The 19,340-nt window shown below is 38.4% G+C and overlaps 1 protein-coding gene and 2 pseudogenes across 3 annotated transcripts in view; all 3 read left to right on the forward strand.

Annotated features, from left to right (window-relative positions):
• ABCB7 (ATP binding cassette subfamily B member 7) overlaps window positions 1-11,780 on the forward strand; it is a 140,005-nt gene extending 128,225 nt beyond the window's left edge. For 2 of the 3 annotated variants that reach the window (XM_060002322.1, XM_060002323.1), the window contains 2 exons: window positions 4,082-4,189; window positions 10,944-11,766. In XM_060002322.1, coding sequence (XP_059858305.1) covers window positions 4,082-4,189; window positions 10,944-11,159 — 324 coding nt within the window. In that variant the 3' untranslated portion in view covers window positions 11,160-11,766. Of the gene's footprint in view, window positions 1-4,081; window positions 4,190-10,943 lie in introns of all 3 variants that reach the window. The other variant, XM_060002324.2, reaches the window with a different exon arrangement.
• A 695-nt stretch (window positions 11,781-12,475) lies between these two features.
• On the forward strand, window positions 12,476-17,851 carry LOC138413971 (tropomyosin alpha-4 chain-like; annotated as a pseudogene).
• On the forward strand, window positions 13,752-14,838 carry LOC138413970 (regulator of microtubule dynamics protein 1 pseudogene; annotated as a pseudogene).
• Window positions 17,852-19,340: the final 1,489 nt, after the last annotated feature.

Genomic DNA, 19,340 nt, shown 5'->3' on the forward strand with positions numbered 1-19,340 from the left:
GTAGAAGTATGAGGAAAGAAAGAAGGAAAGGAGGGAAGGAAGGAAGGAAGGAAGGAGGAAAGAAAGAAAGAAGCAAAGAAGGAAAGAAGGCAAGAAGGAAAGAAAGGGAGGGAGCGAGGAAGGAAGGAAGGAGGGAAAGAAGGAAAAAAGACAGAAAGAAAGAAGATACAGTAAAAATAAAATAAAGTATAATAAAGTTACTGAATTAAAAAATTCTAATTTAGAAAAAAAAAGGGACGGATAGAACCTTAGGACAAGTGTTGGAAGCAAAGCTATACAGACAAAATCTTACACAGAATTATACACATACACCCTCACTAAAAGAGGTAAAGGGGGAAAAATCATAAATCTTGCTCTCAGAGACCACCTCCTCAATTTGGGATGATTCGTTGTCTAAAGGAGGGAAGGAAGGAAGGAAAGAAAGAAAGAAAGAATGAAGGTAAAGTATAATAACGTTATTAAAATTAATTATTAAGAAAAAAATTTTAAAAAAAACCATGGACGGATAGAACCCTAGGACAAATGGTGGAAGCAAGACTATGCAGACAAGATCTCACACAGGAGCATACACATACACATTCACAGAAAGAGGAAAAGGGGAAAAAAATCATAGATCTTGCTCCTAAAGTCCACTCCCTTAATTTGGGATGATTGGTTGTCTATTCAGGTATTCCACAGATGCAGGGTATATCAAGTTGATTGTGGAGCTTTAATCCACTGCTTCTGAGGCTGCTGGGAGAGATTTCCCTTTCTCTTCTTTGTTCTCACAGCTCACCGGGGCTCAGCTTTGGATTTGGCCCTGCCTCTTCGTGTAGGTCGCTGGAGGGTGTCTGTTTTTTGCTCAGACAGGACGGGGTTAAAGGAGCCACTGATTCGGGGGCTCTGGCTCACTCAGGCCGGCGGGGAGGGAGGGGCACGGAGTGCGGGGCGGGCCTGTGGCGGCAAAGGCCAGCGTGACTTTGCACCAGCCTGAGGCCCGCCGTGCGTTCTCCCGGGGAAGTTGTCCCTGGATCCCGGGAACCTGGCAGTGGCGGGCTGCACAGCCTCCGCGGAAGAGGGGTGTGGAGAGTGACCTGTGCTCGCACACAGGCCCCTTGGTGGCGGCAGCAGCAGCCTTAGCGTCTCCCGCCCGTCTTCAGGGTTCGCGCTTTTAGCCGCGGCTCGCGCCCGTCTCTGGAGTTCCTTTAAGCAGCATTCTTAAACCCCTCTCCTCACGCACCAGGAAACAAAGAGGGAAGAAAAAGTCTCTTGCCTCTTCGGCAGGTGCAGACTTTTCCCCGGACTCCCTCCCGGCTAGCCGTGGTGCATTAACCCCTTCAGGCTATGTTCAAGCTGCCAACCCCAGTCCTCTCCCTGTGCTCCGTCGGAAACCGAAACCCGAGCCTCAGAGCCTCAGCTCGCAGCCCCGCCCGCCCTGGCGGGTGAGCAGACAAGCCTCTCGGGCTGGTGAGTGCCGGTCGGCACCAATCCTCTGTGCGGGAATCTCCCCGCTTTGCCCTCCGCACCTGTTGCTGTGCTCTCCTCCACGGCTTCGAAGCTCCCCCCTCTGCCTCCCGCAGTCTCCACCCGCGAAGGGGCTTCCTAGTGTGTGGAAACTTTTCCTCCTTCACAGCTCCCTCCCACTGGTGCAGGTGCCGTCCCTATTCTTTTGTCTCTGTTTTTTCTTTTTTTTCTTTTGCCATACCCAGGTACGTGGGGAGTTTCTTGCCTTTTGGGAGGTCTGAGGTCTTCTGCCAGCCTTCAGTAGGTGTTCTGTAGGAGTTGTTCCATGTGTAGATGTATTTCTGGTGTATCTGTGGGGAGGAAGGTGATCTCCGTGTCTTACTCTTCCGCCATCTTTCCCACAGTACCTATTCTGAATTCTTTTTCTGGTAGATTGCCTATCTCCACTTAATTTAGTTGTTCTTCTGGGGTTTTATCTTTTTCCTTCATCTGGGACACAGTCCTCTGCCATCTCATTTTGTCTGATTTTCTGTGATTTCAGTTTACATTCCGTAGGCTGCTGGATTGTAGTTCTTGCTTCTGCTGTCTGTCCTCTAGTGGATGAGGCTGTCTAAAGGGCTTGTGCATGCTTCCTGATGGGAGGGGCTGGTCCCTGCCTACTGGGTGGAGCTGGGTCTTGTTCCTCTGGTAGGCAGGGCTGTGCTCAGCAAGATTTTTAGCAGCTTGTCTGCTGATGGGTGAAGCTGTGTTCCCACCCTGTTGGTTGCATGGCCTGAGGTGTTCCAGCACTGGTGCCTACAGGCTGTAGGGTGCGGCTAATGGCAGCCTCCGGGAGGGCTCACACCAATGAGTACTCCACAGATCTGCTGCTGCCAGTGTCCTTATCCCCACAGTGAGCCACTGCCACCCCACACCTCTGCAGGAGACCCTCCATTACTAACACATAGTTTGGGCCCCGTCTCTTATGAGGTCACTGCTTTTTCCCCCTGGTTTCTGGTGCACACACGATCTTGTGTCAGCCCTCGAAGAGTGGAGTTTCTGCTTTTCCCAGCCCTGTGGAATTCCTGTGATCAAACCCTGCTGGCCTTCAAAGCCAGATTTTCTGGGGCTCCTCCTCCTGTTGCTGGACCTCCAGGCTGGGAAGCCTGACGTGGGGCTCAGGACTTTCACTCCTGTAGGAGAACTTCTGTGGTGTAACTGTTTTCCAGCTTGTGGGTCAAGCACCCAGCAGGTATGGAATTTGATTTTATTGTGATTGTGCCCCTCCTACTGTCTTGTTGTTATTTCTTCTTTGCCTTTGGATGTAGGGTATCTTTTTTGGTAGGTTTCAGTGTTTTTTTTGTCAGTGGTTGTTTACCCGTTGATTGTGATTTTGATGTTTACATAAGAAGGGGTGAGCTCACGTCCTTCTACTCCACCATCATGAGCTAATCTGAGGATTTGTTACTGATATATTTAAAGGAAACCTTAAGCTGCACCAGACTCCATTCATATGCATAGTAGGAATCTGCTTACAAGAACTTTGTACCTAAAAATGTGTTATCCACATTTATCACAATTTCAGAGTCCTAACAACATCATTATTTGAGTCACGTATCTTTATTAGCTCACAGAGCATAACCCATTAATTGCTAGCAGAGAACACTCCCCCTTGAGGGAATGAGTTACCGGAAGATTTGGTAAATTTTAATCAACCTTTTAAAAAGGTCCAGAACATCAGTAGGATGTGAGAGTTTAAGTTCTGGAGGGTAGGAAAGAGGAGTCCTCCCCAGACATCACAATTTTTCTTAGAATTGACCCTGTGCTTGATTTTCAGTCTGCCATAGTAAAATATAAGGTCTTCTTTTCCTGGGTAGCCATCTATTCATGATAATTTTATTTCTTTAATAAATACAGTGATTAGAGGTACCTTTAGGAAGCCATTGGGAATATCACCATCCCCCACACTGCTATTTCCATCTAGCTTCCTGTACTTAGACCCAGGTTTCCAAGTATAGGTGAATATGTATACAGCTGCCTTACATTTTACACGCAGTAGACAAAAATGTATTTTCCAGAATGCCTTAAGAAGTCAGACTGCTTTTGAAAAAGAAGTTTTCTCAAGTTAAACATGCATCATTGTCCTTGTCACCCTTTCCATCCTCTGTGTTTGAACTGAGGAAAAGCAACTGCTCCTGTACCCTTTGAGTTTCCTATCTTTCTTGATTTTTTTTGTACTTCTCCACATCCTATCACTTGAGTCCCTCCTCATTTTGTTTTTGCTCTCATTGTCCAGATAAACATATCTGGCTATTATGCTCCTGATATCAGTGGATTCATCATTGTTATTGTTTGTTTTTATGTATAGAAAATATCTACCTTCTCCCAAACTTTATAATTTAAAGAAATATTGCCTATCTTAAAGCTAATTTTTTCCATAATAATATGTTCATATTCACCTTCCCTCTTTGATTTTATTCTCTTCTTAGTAATTATTAGATTAGGTAAAATATTTGGTAGTGGTATAAAGTTTATATAATACCAAATTAACGAGCATTTTATATATTCTTTTCAGAGATACATGAGTATTTTAATATACATTTGCCTAATAGATAGATCTTTTTTTCCCCTCCTACTGTTCTTGTTGTCAAACTTGCAGACTATTCTTGGTGCCATGAGGGATGCGGTCAAACACAGAACTTCTGTTTTCATTGCACACAGATTGTCAACAGTTGTTGATGCAGATGAGATCATTGTCTTGGACCAGGTAAGAGGTTGAACTTTAAAGTTTAGTGTTTGAAGAACATTAGAAATTGTTACAAACACAAGCAACTTAAATATTGTTTCTAAAGAAAGTTATAGAATTTTGTGTTATTTGAGTAAGACTGAATCCTGATAGGATTCCATTTTTACCTCCTTTTGATAAGAAATAATGCATACCACTTCCAAAAATGAATAAACTGTATTAACTCACTCTATTAAAGTTTTAAAAGCAAAGTTAGATGAGGAAGGCATTAAATCCTAATATGGTAGAGGCAGTTTTAAAGGGCATGTATTTAAAATAATTTTTCTTTATTCATTTTTGCTCTGTACAGAATCTTTGCTCATTGTCTTCACTGTATTTTATATTTTCATTTTTCTAATACCTGCACATACCCTTGATGTCTAAAAGAAAATTACCATAAAATAAAGTCATTTTCATGCATGGCCATTTTTATTTTATCTTTTTCCTCATGAGGAAAGTAAGAAAAAGGACAGCCTGCTTTATTTCTCTGAGGGAATTACTATAAGAGTATACTGTCTAAATGTTCTGAACAAATCAGAGTGCCACTATTGCTATTGGTAGATTTGAAAATTGTAATAGTTTTTCTTTTCTCCTCTCTGTAGGGATATCTTATTCCCACCCCCCTTTGTACTTGATTATTTCTAACAGTGTTTTCTATGCTTATTTCTCCATTCTAATACATAAGCCTTCAATTTTTTATCATTTTGAAAGCCTGAGTACTGGGAGTTAAGAGAGAAGAAGCATTCTCTTGTACTGTCTATACTGAGAGAGAATTTTTCATGCCACTAAAATTTCTTATGGGATATTCAGTTCTGTGATATATATATTATTTCTTTTATGTGTTACCTGTGCACTTTCTATCCTAGGTCTTTTTGTTCATTTGTTCAAAAATGCTAACATTCACTAAAATATAAACTGATTTTCTTCAGTATGCTTGTTCCAGCATGTCTTAAATGGGAAATTTTGTAAATATACTTTATTATCTCATTGATGTTCAGGTATCTGAAATAAAATCTGCTCTTTTGTGCTTTTTACTAAACTTTCCAATTGTATGCAGTCATGTACATAGAGCCTTTTCTTGTAAATATAAAATGTTAAAAGTACTTTAACAAGCATGTGCTTACCTACCTCATGCCAGGAGGTTCACAGTATCTATACAGTTATATCATAACATTGCCACTTGGGGTTTGGATTATAATTGGAACTAACTATTGATCATACCATTTGTATCTAAAATCTCTTTATGTTGAATTTGATGGTTCTATAATTGCTTGATTATGAAGATCAGAGATTTTCATTTTCTAGTGAAACTAATGTGACCTCATGTGTTCCGTCAACAGTCTCTGGTAGTATTAATATTAAGTCTGCATAACAGAGTTCCCAAGGCCCTTCCTCTTGCAGCCTGGTGATTACCCGTTCCCAGCCTTGGCAAGAGACTGGAGGTTTACTTGTCAGGAAATTGAGTCAGAGAGGCTCTGGACACAAGAAAATTACCAAGAACATTAACAAAGATGGGCGAGATTAACTGGAAATCAAAACATACCAAAGAATAAGACCACAGACCCTCCTGTGCCACTGGCTCCAAGAACCTTGCCAACCAGTTATTTATTTCTACTGTCACCACTTCTTCCCTCACCAGCAGATAATTAGAGGATTCTTCTCTAGAGAAACAAAAGTAGCCCCATAAAAAACACGTTCATATTTGGGGACCCCCACAAAATGACCAGATACCCATATGATCATCCTACAGTGAAACCCAACAGCTGAGAAGTCCACTCCCAGGCACATAGAGCTTCCAGTAAGCTTTTTTTAATACTGTATTTTTAAGTGTCAGTGGATAATAAAGGAAGGCCTCCAAAGCAAGCAGAAAAAAATTCAGTAGAAAATATAGACAATGCAGAGAGCATAAGAAAACTTAAAAATATAATTAATATCATCAGAGGTCATGGAAAATATAGCATTTTAAAATAAGGACAAATGCTGTTAAGAAAAAAAGTAAAGAGGACTTAATATTGCATGAGTTCCAGGATACAGTGTTAAGTGACAGTAAGAAAGCTGCAAAAGAGTATATAGTATGCTACCTTTTGCAAGGAGGATGTGGGGGAAACATATGTATATTTACTTGTTTCTGCAAAAAGAAACCCTGGGAGGATAAACTAGAAACTAAAGACATTGTTTACCTGCAGGATGGAGACAAAAAGGGGTAGAGACAAAGGGGAGGGAGTAAGACTTTGCTGATTATACTTTTTTGTATTATTTTTAACTTTTGAACCATGCTAATGTTTTTATATATTTAAAAATCAACAAGGATGGGGCAGAAACAGGAATTGAATACAAACAGAAAGAAGTAAAACTAGGTACATAATGAATTAATAACATAACTGTGTAGAAAAAAATAGCATGCAGAATTAACCCAAATAACTTTTGAACACATTACTCTGATTATTTAGCCTTAGTGGAATATATTATAAGGATAAAAATAACTCAGACTTGAAAAAAAATAACTCAGACTTGAACTTAGTAAGTTTGTTTTTGGTAGTAGCATGAGAGTAGCTGTTTTGAAACTATTTTGTGTATACTGTAAGACTGAGCATGTGAGTAAATATATTGATGTTGAGAAATAGAGGTCTTACTTGGGAGAAGAAATATACAGATATGGAATGAGAAAAGAAGAAGAGCCTTGTGATGTTATATTGGAACAGAATTGTCAATATCAGTTCATGATGAAAAAAAATGTTCCTAACTCTGTTCAGTGAAAAGGCCTAGAAGCAATGAAATTCCAGTAGTAATGAGTGTAACTAGCACCTAGATCTTGGACACTAAGTACTGTTCCTCACTAAAAGGAACCAAGACTCCTTGGAGAAATGACTGATTCCATATTTGGAGCAGGGAAATTAATGAAGGCATATCACAAGGGCACAGGAACCATTTTGAATGGGTTCCCACTGGCCAAGTGTGGGATGATTTGAATGTCAAAAATAAATAAATAATGATACTAATGAATTACAACACATTGAATAAAAAACTAATCTATAATTCCATAATTGTACTTAGAGAAAGCTCTTTTTTAAAAATGAAATCTTGCCATTTAGAGCAATGTTAATGGACCTGGAGGGTATTATGCTAAGTGAAATAAGTCAGAGAAAAACAAATACTGTACGATTTTACTTATATGTGAAATCTACAAAACAGCAAATGAACAAACAAAACAGAAACAGACTCATAAATACAGAGAACATACTGGTGGTTGCCAGAGGCAGCAGGGCAGACAGATGAAATAGGTGAAGGGTACTAAGAAGTACAAACTAAGTCATGGGGATGTAATGTACACATAGGGAATATAGTGAATAATATTTTCATAACTTTGTATGGTGACAGATGGTAACTGGACTTAACTGAGGTAATCATTTCATAATATATAAGAATACTGAATCACTGTTGTACACCTGAAACTAATGTAATGTTGTACACCTGAAACTATCGTAATGTTGTATGTTAATTATAACTCGGAGAAAAAAATGCTAACACATACAAGGAATGATAAGTTTATAGAATCATATTTTGCAACCACCATTGTAATAATGATTCACATAAGGATATCATTGTTTGCTAAAACCATATGGTGAAAAACTATTGGGGAATAGAATATTCACACAGTTTGAAAGCATAACCCATTGATTAATTATTGATTACAAAGAGAAAAAGTACCTTTAAAATAGAGAAATCTGATAGACACTACCTTAACCAGTTATCAAACTGAAATCATTAATTGTGGAGCAAAATGACATCATGTACCTCCTAATATGATACACTGAGGACATATCACCTATATTGTATTGCAACAAAAATGTTTAGCCTGGATCTAAGAATCAGGAACAACTAGACAAATACAACGTGAAGGGCATTCTTTAAAAAACAAGCCTGGGGCTTCCCTGGTGGCGCAGTGGTTGAGAGTCTGCCTGCCGATGCAGGGGACACGGGTTCATGACCCGGTCCGGGAAGATCCCACATGCTGCGGAGCGGCTAGGCCCGTGAGCCATGGCCGCTGAGCCTGCGCATCTGGAGCCTGTGCTCCGCAACGGGAGAGGCCACAACAGGGAGAGGCCCGCGTACTGCCAAAAAAAAAAAAAAAAAGCCTGGACATTTTAGAAATGTCATTGTCACACTCACACAGAGTAGGAAACTTATAAATTCAATGTGTTGATCCTGATTGGATCCTGGATGGAAAATATATATATAAAGGATATTATTGGGATAATCGGTAAAATATGAACTATATATTAGATAAATTTCTTGGGTGTGATATTGTTGTATTTTAGTCATGTAGGAGAATGTCCTTGTTTTCAGGAGATACATGCTAATGAAATATTTAGGGGAGAAATGTAATGATGTCCAATACTCATTCTTAAATGATTTAGCAAAAAGTAGTGTAAATTTAGAGCTAAGATGAAGTGAGAGGAAGCAAATGTGGAAAAATGAACAGTTGCTAACCTAGGAGAAGCATATATAGGTATTCATTTTTACCATTCTTGCAACATTTCAAATTTAAAATGGGGATAGTAAATAAATAAATGAACAACTAGAGAATGAGAGATTTTGAAAATGAAAATAGTCATTTCTGAAATAAAGTCAAGAAAATCTCTAAAGAGTAGAGCAAAAAAAGAGAAAATAGAGGAAAGATAAGAAAACAAGAGAATTAGTCTAAGAGGTCCAACATTTGACTAATGGTTGTTCTAGAAAGAGGGAATAGGAAAAAGGGAAGGAAATAAGTAAAGAATAATACCCCCAAAATGTTCAGAACTGCAGAGCATGAGTTTCCAGATTGAAAGGGCCTACCAAGAACCCACCACAATAAATGGAGGAAAGAAAAATAAAAGTCAAATTATCATAAAATTTCAGAATTGAGCATAAAGAAAAGAACTTAAAAGCTGTGAGAGAAATATCTCTGGGCAGGGTGGGGACTGAATAATAGATTACCTAATATAGTTGATTATGAGAAAAATACTGTTCAGACAGGCTTAAAGTTTAGAGAGAATTACCAATAGTGACATAGAAAACTAAGCAAATGAATAAACAAGGCAGTTACTATGTCCAGGAAGAATAAAATATTATGAGAAAATGTATATAAAATCCTAGTACTTCACTTGGCTCAACAGATAATACATAGTCATAATAAAGTACATACTGTGTATTAAATAACATTTATGATATAACCAATGTTATTAGGAGAGTGAAGAGTGAGGCATTGAGAGTGAAGAGTGAGAGTGAAGAGTGAGGCATTAGGAGAGTGAAGAGTGAGGCATAGTTAAAAGTGCTGAATCTCATTAATATGTATATGTGTGTAAATGCCAGAAGAAATAGGTACAGATTTGGAGATGAGATATTCAAGGGTGGAGAAGGAGGAGACAAAAGACTGTACTTTCTGTTATAAACTTGTAATTATTAGCTGACTTTTTAAGCTGTGTACATTTATGCTTTAATACAAATAAAAATAATTTAAAACATAATATACATTTTTATAGCAGGATAAATTTTTTGTGATTTATTTCATTGGTTTTCTGCAAAAATAATTCCATTATTTCTAATACTTTCTGATGCAGTTTTCATTGAGGATTTTTTTTAATTGAAGTGTAGTTAATGTACAATATTGTGTCAGTGACTCAGCTTTTTTTTTCAGATTATATTCAATTATAGGTTATTACAGAAGGTTGAATACAGTTCCCTGTGCTATACAGTAAATCCTTTTTGTTTATCCATTTTATATATAGTAGTTTGTATCTATTAATCCCATACTCCTAATTTGTTCTTCCCTCCTCCCCATTCCCTTTGGTAACCATAAATGTGTTTTTTATGTCTGTGCAGTGAGATTTTTATTTTTTTTACAGTGGTAAATAAAAAAATATAAAATACATAACCATGGGGACTTCTGTGCCAGTGAAGTGGTCCACAGATACCAAAGTTGAGGACTACATTCAGGATCCAGAGTTCATATAGCTGAGCGAAATAGTTCCTAGACTGTCCAGCCAGCAATCAAGGAGAAGCCTTAAATTTAACCACTCAGAAGTGGGCACACACAAATTTCAGTTATTTTGCTTAAGGGTATATTTGTAAAGGTCCTCTCACCAGGAGTACCAGTAAAAGTGAAAAAATTACTTTTGTCTCCCAACATGTTTAGCAGTAGCTGTCCGGAGACAAATTAATTGTAGATAAGAGTTAGAAATCAATATCAATTCTATGCAATGTTAAGTTTAATAGCCAGTGTTAAGAAAAATAGTTACTGGAAGAAATAAACTTTTCATGGAGAAATATTTTTTATTTTAAAGTACACATAGGATTTTGGGATATTTTTTTAAAATCCTTTAAATCTCTATAAATAACAGTGCTTTTGTGTAAATTTGATTTACTGATTACAGAAAATACCACCTTTAGAAAATCTTCACCTTCCTTTTCTGCTCTTCAAAATGAGAAATGAAACATTCAAATTTTATTTCCTTTAAGTGAAATGGTATTATGGTGTATGGAATTTCATGGCTTTTTGTTCACTGGACTGATAGCTCAACAGTAAAGAAGGCATTCCTACCTCAGTTTTTCCTATTTGTACTATAATGAAGAATTGGGAAAGGTATTTTAATGAATGCAAATCTTTCAAAATTCTTGCTTAGAAAGTATTATGTATTTTCAATTATTATGCTAGTTATATGACTTTCTCTACGTTTCTCTTGTTTTTGCTTATTAGGGTAAGGTGGCTGAACGTGGTACCCACCATGGTTTGCTTGCTAACCCAGGCAGTATCTATTCAGAAATGTGGCATACACAGAGCAGCCATGTGCAGAACCATGGTAATCCCAAATGGGATGCAAAGAAAGAAAATGTGTCCAAAGAGGAAGAAAGGATGAAACTACAAGAAGAAATTGTCAACAGTGTGAAAGGCTGTGGAAACTGTTCCTGCTAAGTCACATGAAACCTTTTCTTTTCTTTTCTTTTCTTTTTTCTTTTTTCTTCTCTTTTCTTTTCTTTTTTCTCCCTCCCTCCCTCCCTCCCTCCCTTCCTTTCTCTCCTCTTTCTTCCTTCCTCCCTTCTTCCTTTCTTTTTTTTTCTTGACTACACATTTGCACTAAAGCAGAATTGTTTTATTAAAAAAAATCATACATTCCCATTTTCTATAATCCTTCTTTTAGATAAGATTTATTTGGAAAGGGAATTGAGTTTTACATCTTTCACAATCTATTTAATGTGATATTTATATTTATCCCCAAATTATTTTCTTGTTACTGCCTTAGTTGTGGTCAAAGCATAATTTTTGTTACTATTTGACTTTACCCCATTTCCATTGTTGAGGCCTGATAGCCATTTGCTATCCATAACCAGATGAATCAGATTGGTTTCCAAATGTTTTGTAGTTTTTCAGACCTCCTTTATGCTGACAATTTAGATGGAAAGTGTCTGTTTCTTAAAATTTTTTTAAAAATAAAGAAGAGAGTGTAGGTTCATTGTTTCTCCTCCGCTGCCCCCATTGAAATACTTCAATGATAGTTAACTATACTTACATTTTAAAAATTATTTGCCACTATATACCTTTAAGAGGAAAAACCTTGACTCTCATGTTGGTATGTAGAATGTTCTTCATCATTAACCAGCATTGTAACTGTCATCTAGTGGTGGGAATTTTATTTTTCCACCAAATGAGGTGTTGCTTTTGTTTTGGGCCAAAATTTATACATTTCTTTTTAAAGACTCATAAACCCTGATGTAATTTGAGAGTTACCATACTGGGAGTGATCTAAAAAGCTTAGGAAGTTAATTGCCTTTTCTATTTCCATCTTAAATGCACTGCTTTTGCTATCTGAAGTTATACAAAGAAACAACCAAATGGGATGTATGCACGCATGCATGTGTGTACATGTGTATAAAGCAACATCTACTTAAAAATTATTAATGACTTTTAGGCAAATAGGAGAGGATTTCACATATATTTAGATGATCAGGACTCTAATCTGTGTTGACACTTCAGAATTACTTTATTACTAGGTCTTCCCTTCCTTTTTCAGTAGTTTAATGAGTTCCTTTAAGCTTGAAATAACAAGGAGGAGCCCAAACAAGATAATCAAGAAATAATTAATAAAATGTTGGTATATATTCACTTAGAAAGCTCCTCTCCCTTTCCAACTTGAATTTGCTTTAATTTGTTGATAGTAATCGTTCAGCTTGAAAAACTTGTGTATCATGAACAGCCACATAACTATATAATGAGGCTTTATTTCTCAGAAAAGTTCTTAAAGTATTTATTTGTCTATGGTTTTATTGTCTTTTAAGTGATAATTTGGTATGGGTGAGATTAATTTTTTTTCTGATTTGTATTGTCACTAGTAGGTAGATATCTAAACTTATCTAAACTTATTGGGTCTGCTGTTATATAAAGGTGATTTGATAAGTATCTTGAAGCCAGTATTTTATGGTTAGTCTTTGAAAGCACAGTAAGTGGTGCAGGATCTTGCTTTTGGAATTGGAGTTAACGCTGAGATGCGTAATCAGCTTCAAAATGGGGGGTTTTGGACATTCTTACTCTGAAGCCATAGACGTGATTGCTTTTCTGAGGAACAGCAACAACAAAAAGTCCTTTGAATAACCCAGCTGCATTACTAGAAATGTGGTTGGATAGAAATTTTGCTTCTGTTAATTTCTTCTATACATTTCCAATGTTGCTGATGGAAAATATTTAGCTTAGTTGCATAATCAAACAGGTAAGATTGAAGTAATCATTAGTAATATTCATTTTGAATGAATAGTGGTATTCAAAGTAAGTGATTTTGTGATATGGGAAACGTATAGTCAAAGGATAGGACCTGGTGTAGGCAAAGGGTTGAGGGCTGGGGCGCAGCTTCTGCAGCTCTCGCTGGAGCCGAGACGAGCGCCCACCACTGCCCACTGCCCGCTGCATGCGCCTCCACACCATGGCTGGCCTCAACTCCCTGGAGGCAGTGAAACACAAGAACCAGGCCCTGCAGCAGCAGGTGGACGAGGCGGAGCACCGCGCACAGGGCCTACAGTGTGGGAGCTGGATGGCGAGCGTGAGTGGTGAGAGAAAGCTGAAGGTGATGTGGCAGCTCTCAGTTGACACATCCAGCTCATTGAAGAGGAGTTGGGCAGGGCTCAGGAACGACTGGCCACAGCCCTGCGCAAACTGGAGGAGGCAGAAAAGGCTGCAAATGAGAGCAAAAGAGGAATGAAGGTGATAGAAAACTGGGCAACGAAGATGAGGAGAAGATGGAGGTTCAGGAGATGCAGCTCAAAGAGACCAAGGACATTGCTGAGGGGGCTGACCACAAATACGAGGAGGTAACTCGTAAGTTGGTCATCCTGGAGGGTGAGCTGGAGAGGGTGGAGGAGCGTGCCAAGGTGTCTGAACTAAAATGTGGTGATCTGAAGCTGTGGAGAGGAAGAAGAGCAGGGCCGGAAGCCGGCAGACACTGCTCTCTGTGGAAAGACTGGGGCGCCTTTCACTCCGCCCCGCTTCTTAGCAGCCAAAGGGGTGAGGGGTCAGGCCTGCGAGCTGCAGATCATGGCACTAGCCTTGCGACTCTGGCACCTCCTTCCTTTGGGACATAGCACTGCCCTGGGACCTCAGCTTCCGACGGGTGCTGCTGGAAGCTGCGAGCAGTGCGTTCTTTGGTGACTCCATGGCGCTGAGGTGATGGGAAACCCAGGAGCTTTCAAAAGAAGTCTTTTATTCTCTGCCTTGTCTTATTTGGGTTTTGAAGCTTATCAAGTCATTTCCCAGGCTGCTGTGGTTCATGCTACAGCCAAAGTCTTCAGAGTTGAAGAAATCCTTGAACAAGCAGACTATATGAAAGTGGAGAAACAGAAAAACTTTACCAGTTGCTATCCCAGTACAAGGAAAGTGAAGATGCAGAGTTACTCTGGCGTTTGGCATGGGCATCACGTGTTACAGCTCAACTCAGTGGAACCTCAGAAAAGGAGAAAAAGCTCCTGGTCTATGAAGCCCTAGAGTATGCAAAAAGGGCACTAGAAAAAAATGAATCAAGTTTTGCAGCTCATAAGTGGTATGCAATCTGTATTAGCAATGTTGGAGATTATGAAGGAATCAAGGCTAAAATTGCAAATGCCTACATGATCAAGGAGCATTTTGAGAAAGCAGTTGAACTCAACCCTAAAGATGCTACCTCAATTCACCTTATGGGTATTTGGTGTTACACATTTGCTGAAATGCTTTGGTATCAAAGAAGAATTGCTAAAATGCTGTTTGAAACTCCTCCTAGTTCCACCTATGAGGAGGCCTTAGGCTACTTTCACAGGGCAGAGCAAGTGGATCCAAACTTCTACAGCAAAAACTTGCTGCTTCTAGGAAAGACATATTTGAAGCTACACAACAAACAGCTTGCTGCTTTCTGGCTAACAAACGCCAAGGACTATCCAGCGCACACAGAGGAGGATAAACAGATACAGACAGAAGCTGCTCAGTTGCTTACAGGTTTCAGTGACAAGAACTGAGAATTTTTCAATGAAATATCTAAGAAGCAGTGCCTTTTCATCAAATTATAAAGATAATAAATACATTAACCATTTAAATAAATAAATAAAATGTGGTAACCTGGAAGAAGAACTCAATGTCACTAACAACTTGAAGTTGCCAGAGGCTGCATCTGAAAAGGAGTATGAACATGAAGAAGAAATTAAACTTCTATCTGACAAACTGAAAGAGGCTGAGACCCGTGCCGAATTTGCAGAGAGAACAATTGCAAAACTGGAAAAGACAATTGATGAGCTGGAAGAAAAACTTGCCCAGGCCAAAGAAGAGAACGTGGGCTTACATCAGACACTGGATCAGACACTAAATGAACTAAACTGTATAGAACCAAAACAGAAGAGTTTTGTTCCAACAAAAACTCCAGAGCTCCGTGTCTTTCTCTTCTCTTGTAAGAAGTTTCTTTTGTTATTGTCTCTTTGCTTTGCTGGAAATGTCAAGCAAATTATGAATACATGACCAAATATTTTGTATCAGAGAAGCTTTGAGCACCAGTTAAATCTGTTCCTTCCTTTTTTCAAATAGCATCAGGTTTTTCAGCTCTATTTTTATCCTTAAATTGCATTTATTCCTGAGGTAGGCAGGGTATTTCATATTTAGCATACTCTCAAGACTGAGGGCATTTGGCTCCTGGGAGAATAGACAACCCCACACTTTTAAAACACAGATTCTGATGTCTAGTCATGGGTCAGTTTAAAAGGTTGAAGAATATCCACCGTTGGTCACATTATAGGAGGCCAGGAGCCATCACATTAAAATAGGTGGGGATTTTCCATCCAGAGCAAAAAAGGGGGGTGGGGTTACTATGGGAAGTCATAAACCACACAGAGGTTAACCTAGTCATCCTGGCTGTTTTCCACACTCCACCATGCAGAACAAACATCCTCTGAGCAGTCAGCATGAGAATGCTTGGAAAAGAGTCATAATAATTACCCAAATGTTTTCTAGATAGATCCTTGATATGCTCTTCTCTATGCTTCTTTCACTCTAAAGTTGTTCTCTGAGGAGCTGATGTCTTATTCCAAGATGTCTTATTCCAATAATGACCCATGCTTATCTGCTCTGATATGAGGCCATCCACTCAGCAGGAATGAATGTTGTAGAATTCAGTCCTATTCAGAGAAGCCATATCAAAAAGACTGCTAGCCATCAATAGTTGAGTAAGACTTTCTGTAAACAAATATTGGACAGAATAGCCCTCTCTGACAGCAAAGTAAGGATGAAAAAGTAATTGGCCTAACTTCATCTCCTCTATCCTCCAGGGACTGGCAAATTGGAGATTTACTTATCTGGAATTTTAATTCCTTCTTCAGGACCAAGTTAATAAAAGACCAGGAAACTCCTGATTAAACTGGATATGGAGTATTTTGTAGACAGGGCTGCACAGTTTGACTTTGTTAGATTTCTGCTTTCTCAGTTAACATCTCAGAGCTGGAATATTCCACATTCCCCAGCAGTGTGGGGGCCAACTCAAGTTTACAATTCTGACTAAAAATCACCCTGCTTCTAGTTTATCCAAATCCTCTGCCCCTCACTCCTATTTATTAAGCATCACACTACCCAGGAGATACACTAGCAAATTGTGTAATTGAATAAAACCCACACTTTTCATTTAGATTCTTGCAACTGTATCATATGTAATAGTATCACTTTTCTACATTTTGGTCAAATAAATTTTTACATAAACTAAAAAAAAAAGGAATGTTTTTAGGGTGGAGAAATTTCCCCACTAAGAAATTTGAAGCTGTTTTCATATGATTGGAGGTGGTCTCTGGTGGTCTCTACACCATTGGGTCATTGTGGTCATTAACCAGTATTTTCAACTAATAAAAAATTACCTGAAAAACTCAGTTATTGTAGGGGCCACAACTAAGTCATATATTTTTCTCTTAACTCCATCTTTGAAAGGTCATTCTATACAGTGACATAATAGACAAAAGCTTCCTAAAATGATTCATTCAGAGGAAATGCCAAGAAAAGGGACATTTATTATAATGTACTAATTTTACATTACAGTATTACATACACAAAAGTACAAATTTCTAAATCAGTGTTGCAACATAATGTTTTCTTAATGTCTTCGGATAGATAAGCTACAATTTTGGAATATGGCCTCTGAAAATGGAGCAAGGGATAGGGTTTTGTTTCTTAATATCCCTTTATTTTTAAGATTGAAAATTTTACTTTCTTCCTAAGGGAATCCCAGTTTACAAAAATTAAATTGAAACCAAGGTAATTTGGGATCGTGAAAACTGGGCCACATGCCTTCCTGCAGGTTTTTAACATAGAAATATCTTGGTGAGCAGATGGGCTCATTTGGAAATTTTTGAACAGCTCAAGTCTGAGGGTCACTTGTGAGAATCAGAAAGAGGCCTTAACATTTGGATAAACTCAAAATACACATTTACTTCTCCTGTGCAAGGATTTGCACCTTTTCTATACCTTTAGTTAAATATTTTGCCTTTTCCCTTAGACGCTGACAAAGCTCAGTTTGTGAAGATGGCTAGTTTAAAAATATGTTTTGCTTTTAAAGGCAAGATATTTAAAGATTATATGTTTCCTTATTTCTAGATCACTTTGTGCACACTGCCATCTTGCTCCTATCCTTCCTTATTGCTGGATGTCTCAGGGAGTAGCAACTTTTGCCAATGTATATTCATAATTCTCTTACCTTGTAGGTTTATCATAGGATATTCTGTTGTGGATTAGTAGTTGAAAGCATTTAAATATGTTTGCAATGGCAGCTTTCTTAAATTATAGAAAGGTCCCTTCTCTCCCTGCATTGAGTATATAGATTTTGAATGTAAATTGTATAATAAATGACAATATAAAGTCAAATAAGCTGGTTAAAACTGATTAGTTAAGACAAAATGACTCTGAGGGAGGTTCTTTACCAGATTTATTGTTACAACAATCTGTGCAGATAATCAGTACTAAATAAATAATATGACTTTGTGACTAGAAATGGGTTTCCCATTGAAGCAACTCTTCTGCAATGCATAGGGAGAATTAGTATTTTGCCATTCACACACTCCAAATAAGTACAGATAATTTAATAGACACTCTGGGAGTATGGCCTTACAGCCTTATGCAAAAGGTGAAAGTTTGAAATTGTCTCAGAGGAAGTAATTGTTTGCACTGCTCATAATATGGGTAAAATGGTAGCAAATTGTAGTGCTTTCACTTAGCATTAAGATGTCATAGTTTGAATGACCAATCAGTGAAAGGCAACTTTTTGTTGCCCCCAGTTTCTCAGTTCTGATGATTAGGATGGAAACCTTTAAGGTGGAAAAATGTCTTGACTGCAAACCACACATTAAACTAGTATCTTGATTAGCTAGGTAGAGTTGGAAATGAAGTACATGCTCTAATTAGAAATAGGTTGGAACATTTTGGGTTAAAAAAAAGGCAGTGGATTGTTTACATACTTCCTGTTCTCACACAGCTACAGTAGAATATTTTTCACTGGTGACTTCCTGTTCCATTTCTGTTTCATAAAGTCATTGGATTTTAGAGTTGGAAGGAATGTAGAGGTCCTCTAATACAATTTCTTCAATTCTACAAATGAGGAAACTGTACTTCAGGAGAAGTCACTGAGCTTACTGTTAGCCAAGTTGGGATGAAAATTTTGGGTCCTGACACCCAATCCATTTCTCTTTTTGCTGAACGACATTTCCACTCAGAAGTTATGTTCAAAAATATATTGACACATCAAAAAAATCTACAAACAATAAATACTGGAGAGAGTGTGGAGAAAAGGGAACCCTCTTGCACTGTTGGTGGGAATGTAAATTGATACAGCCACTATGGAGAACAGTATGGAGGTTCCTTCAAAAACTGACAATAGAACTACCATATGACCCAGCAATCCCACTACTGGGCATATACCTGGAGAAAACCATACCTCAAAAAGAGTCATGTACCACAATGTTCATTGCAGCTCTATTTACAATAGCCAGGACATGGAAGCAACGTAAGTGTCCGTCGACAGATGAATGGATAAAGAAGATGTGGCACATATACACAATGGAATATTACTCGGCCATGGAAAGAACCGAAATTGAGTTATTTGTAGTGAGGTGGATGGACCTAGAGTCTGTCATACAGAGCGAAGTATGTCAGAAAGAGAAAAACATACTGTATGCTAACACATATATACGGAATCTTAAAAAAAAATGGTTGTGAAGAACCTAGGGGCAGGACACGGATGTAGAAAATGGACTTGAGGACACAGGGAGGGGGAAGGGCAAGCTGGGACGAAGTGAGAGAGTGGCATGGACTTATATATACTACCAAATGTAAAATAGATAGCTAGTGGGAAGCAGCTGCATAGCACAGAGATCAACTCAGTGCTTTGTGACCACCTAGAGGGGTGGGATAGGGAGGGTAGGAGGGAGATGCAAGAGTGAGGAGATATGGGGATATACGTATATATATAGCTGATTCACTTTGTTATACAGCAGAAGCTAACACACCACTATAAAGCAATTATATTCCAATAAAGATGTTAAACATATATATAGAGAGAGAGACAGGTGAGACATCCAGAATGGTAAAGTAAGGGGTTCAGTAGACCCTCTAACAAAACAA

Source organism: Delphinus delphis, chromosome X (genome assembly GCF_949987515.2).
Source record: "Delphinus delphis chromosome X, mDelDel1.2, whole genome shotgun sequence".
In the NCBI taxonomy this organism is placed as follows: domain Eukaryota; kingdom Metazoa; phylum Chordata; class Mammalia; order Artiodactyla; family Delphinidae; genus Delphinus; species Delphinus delphis.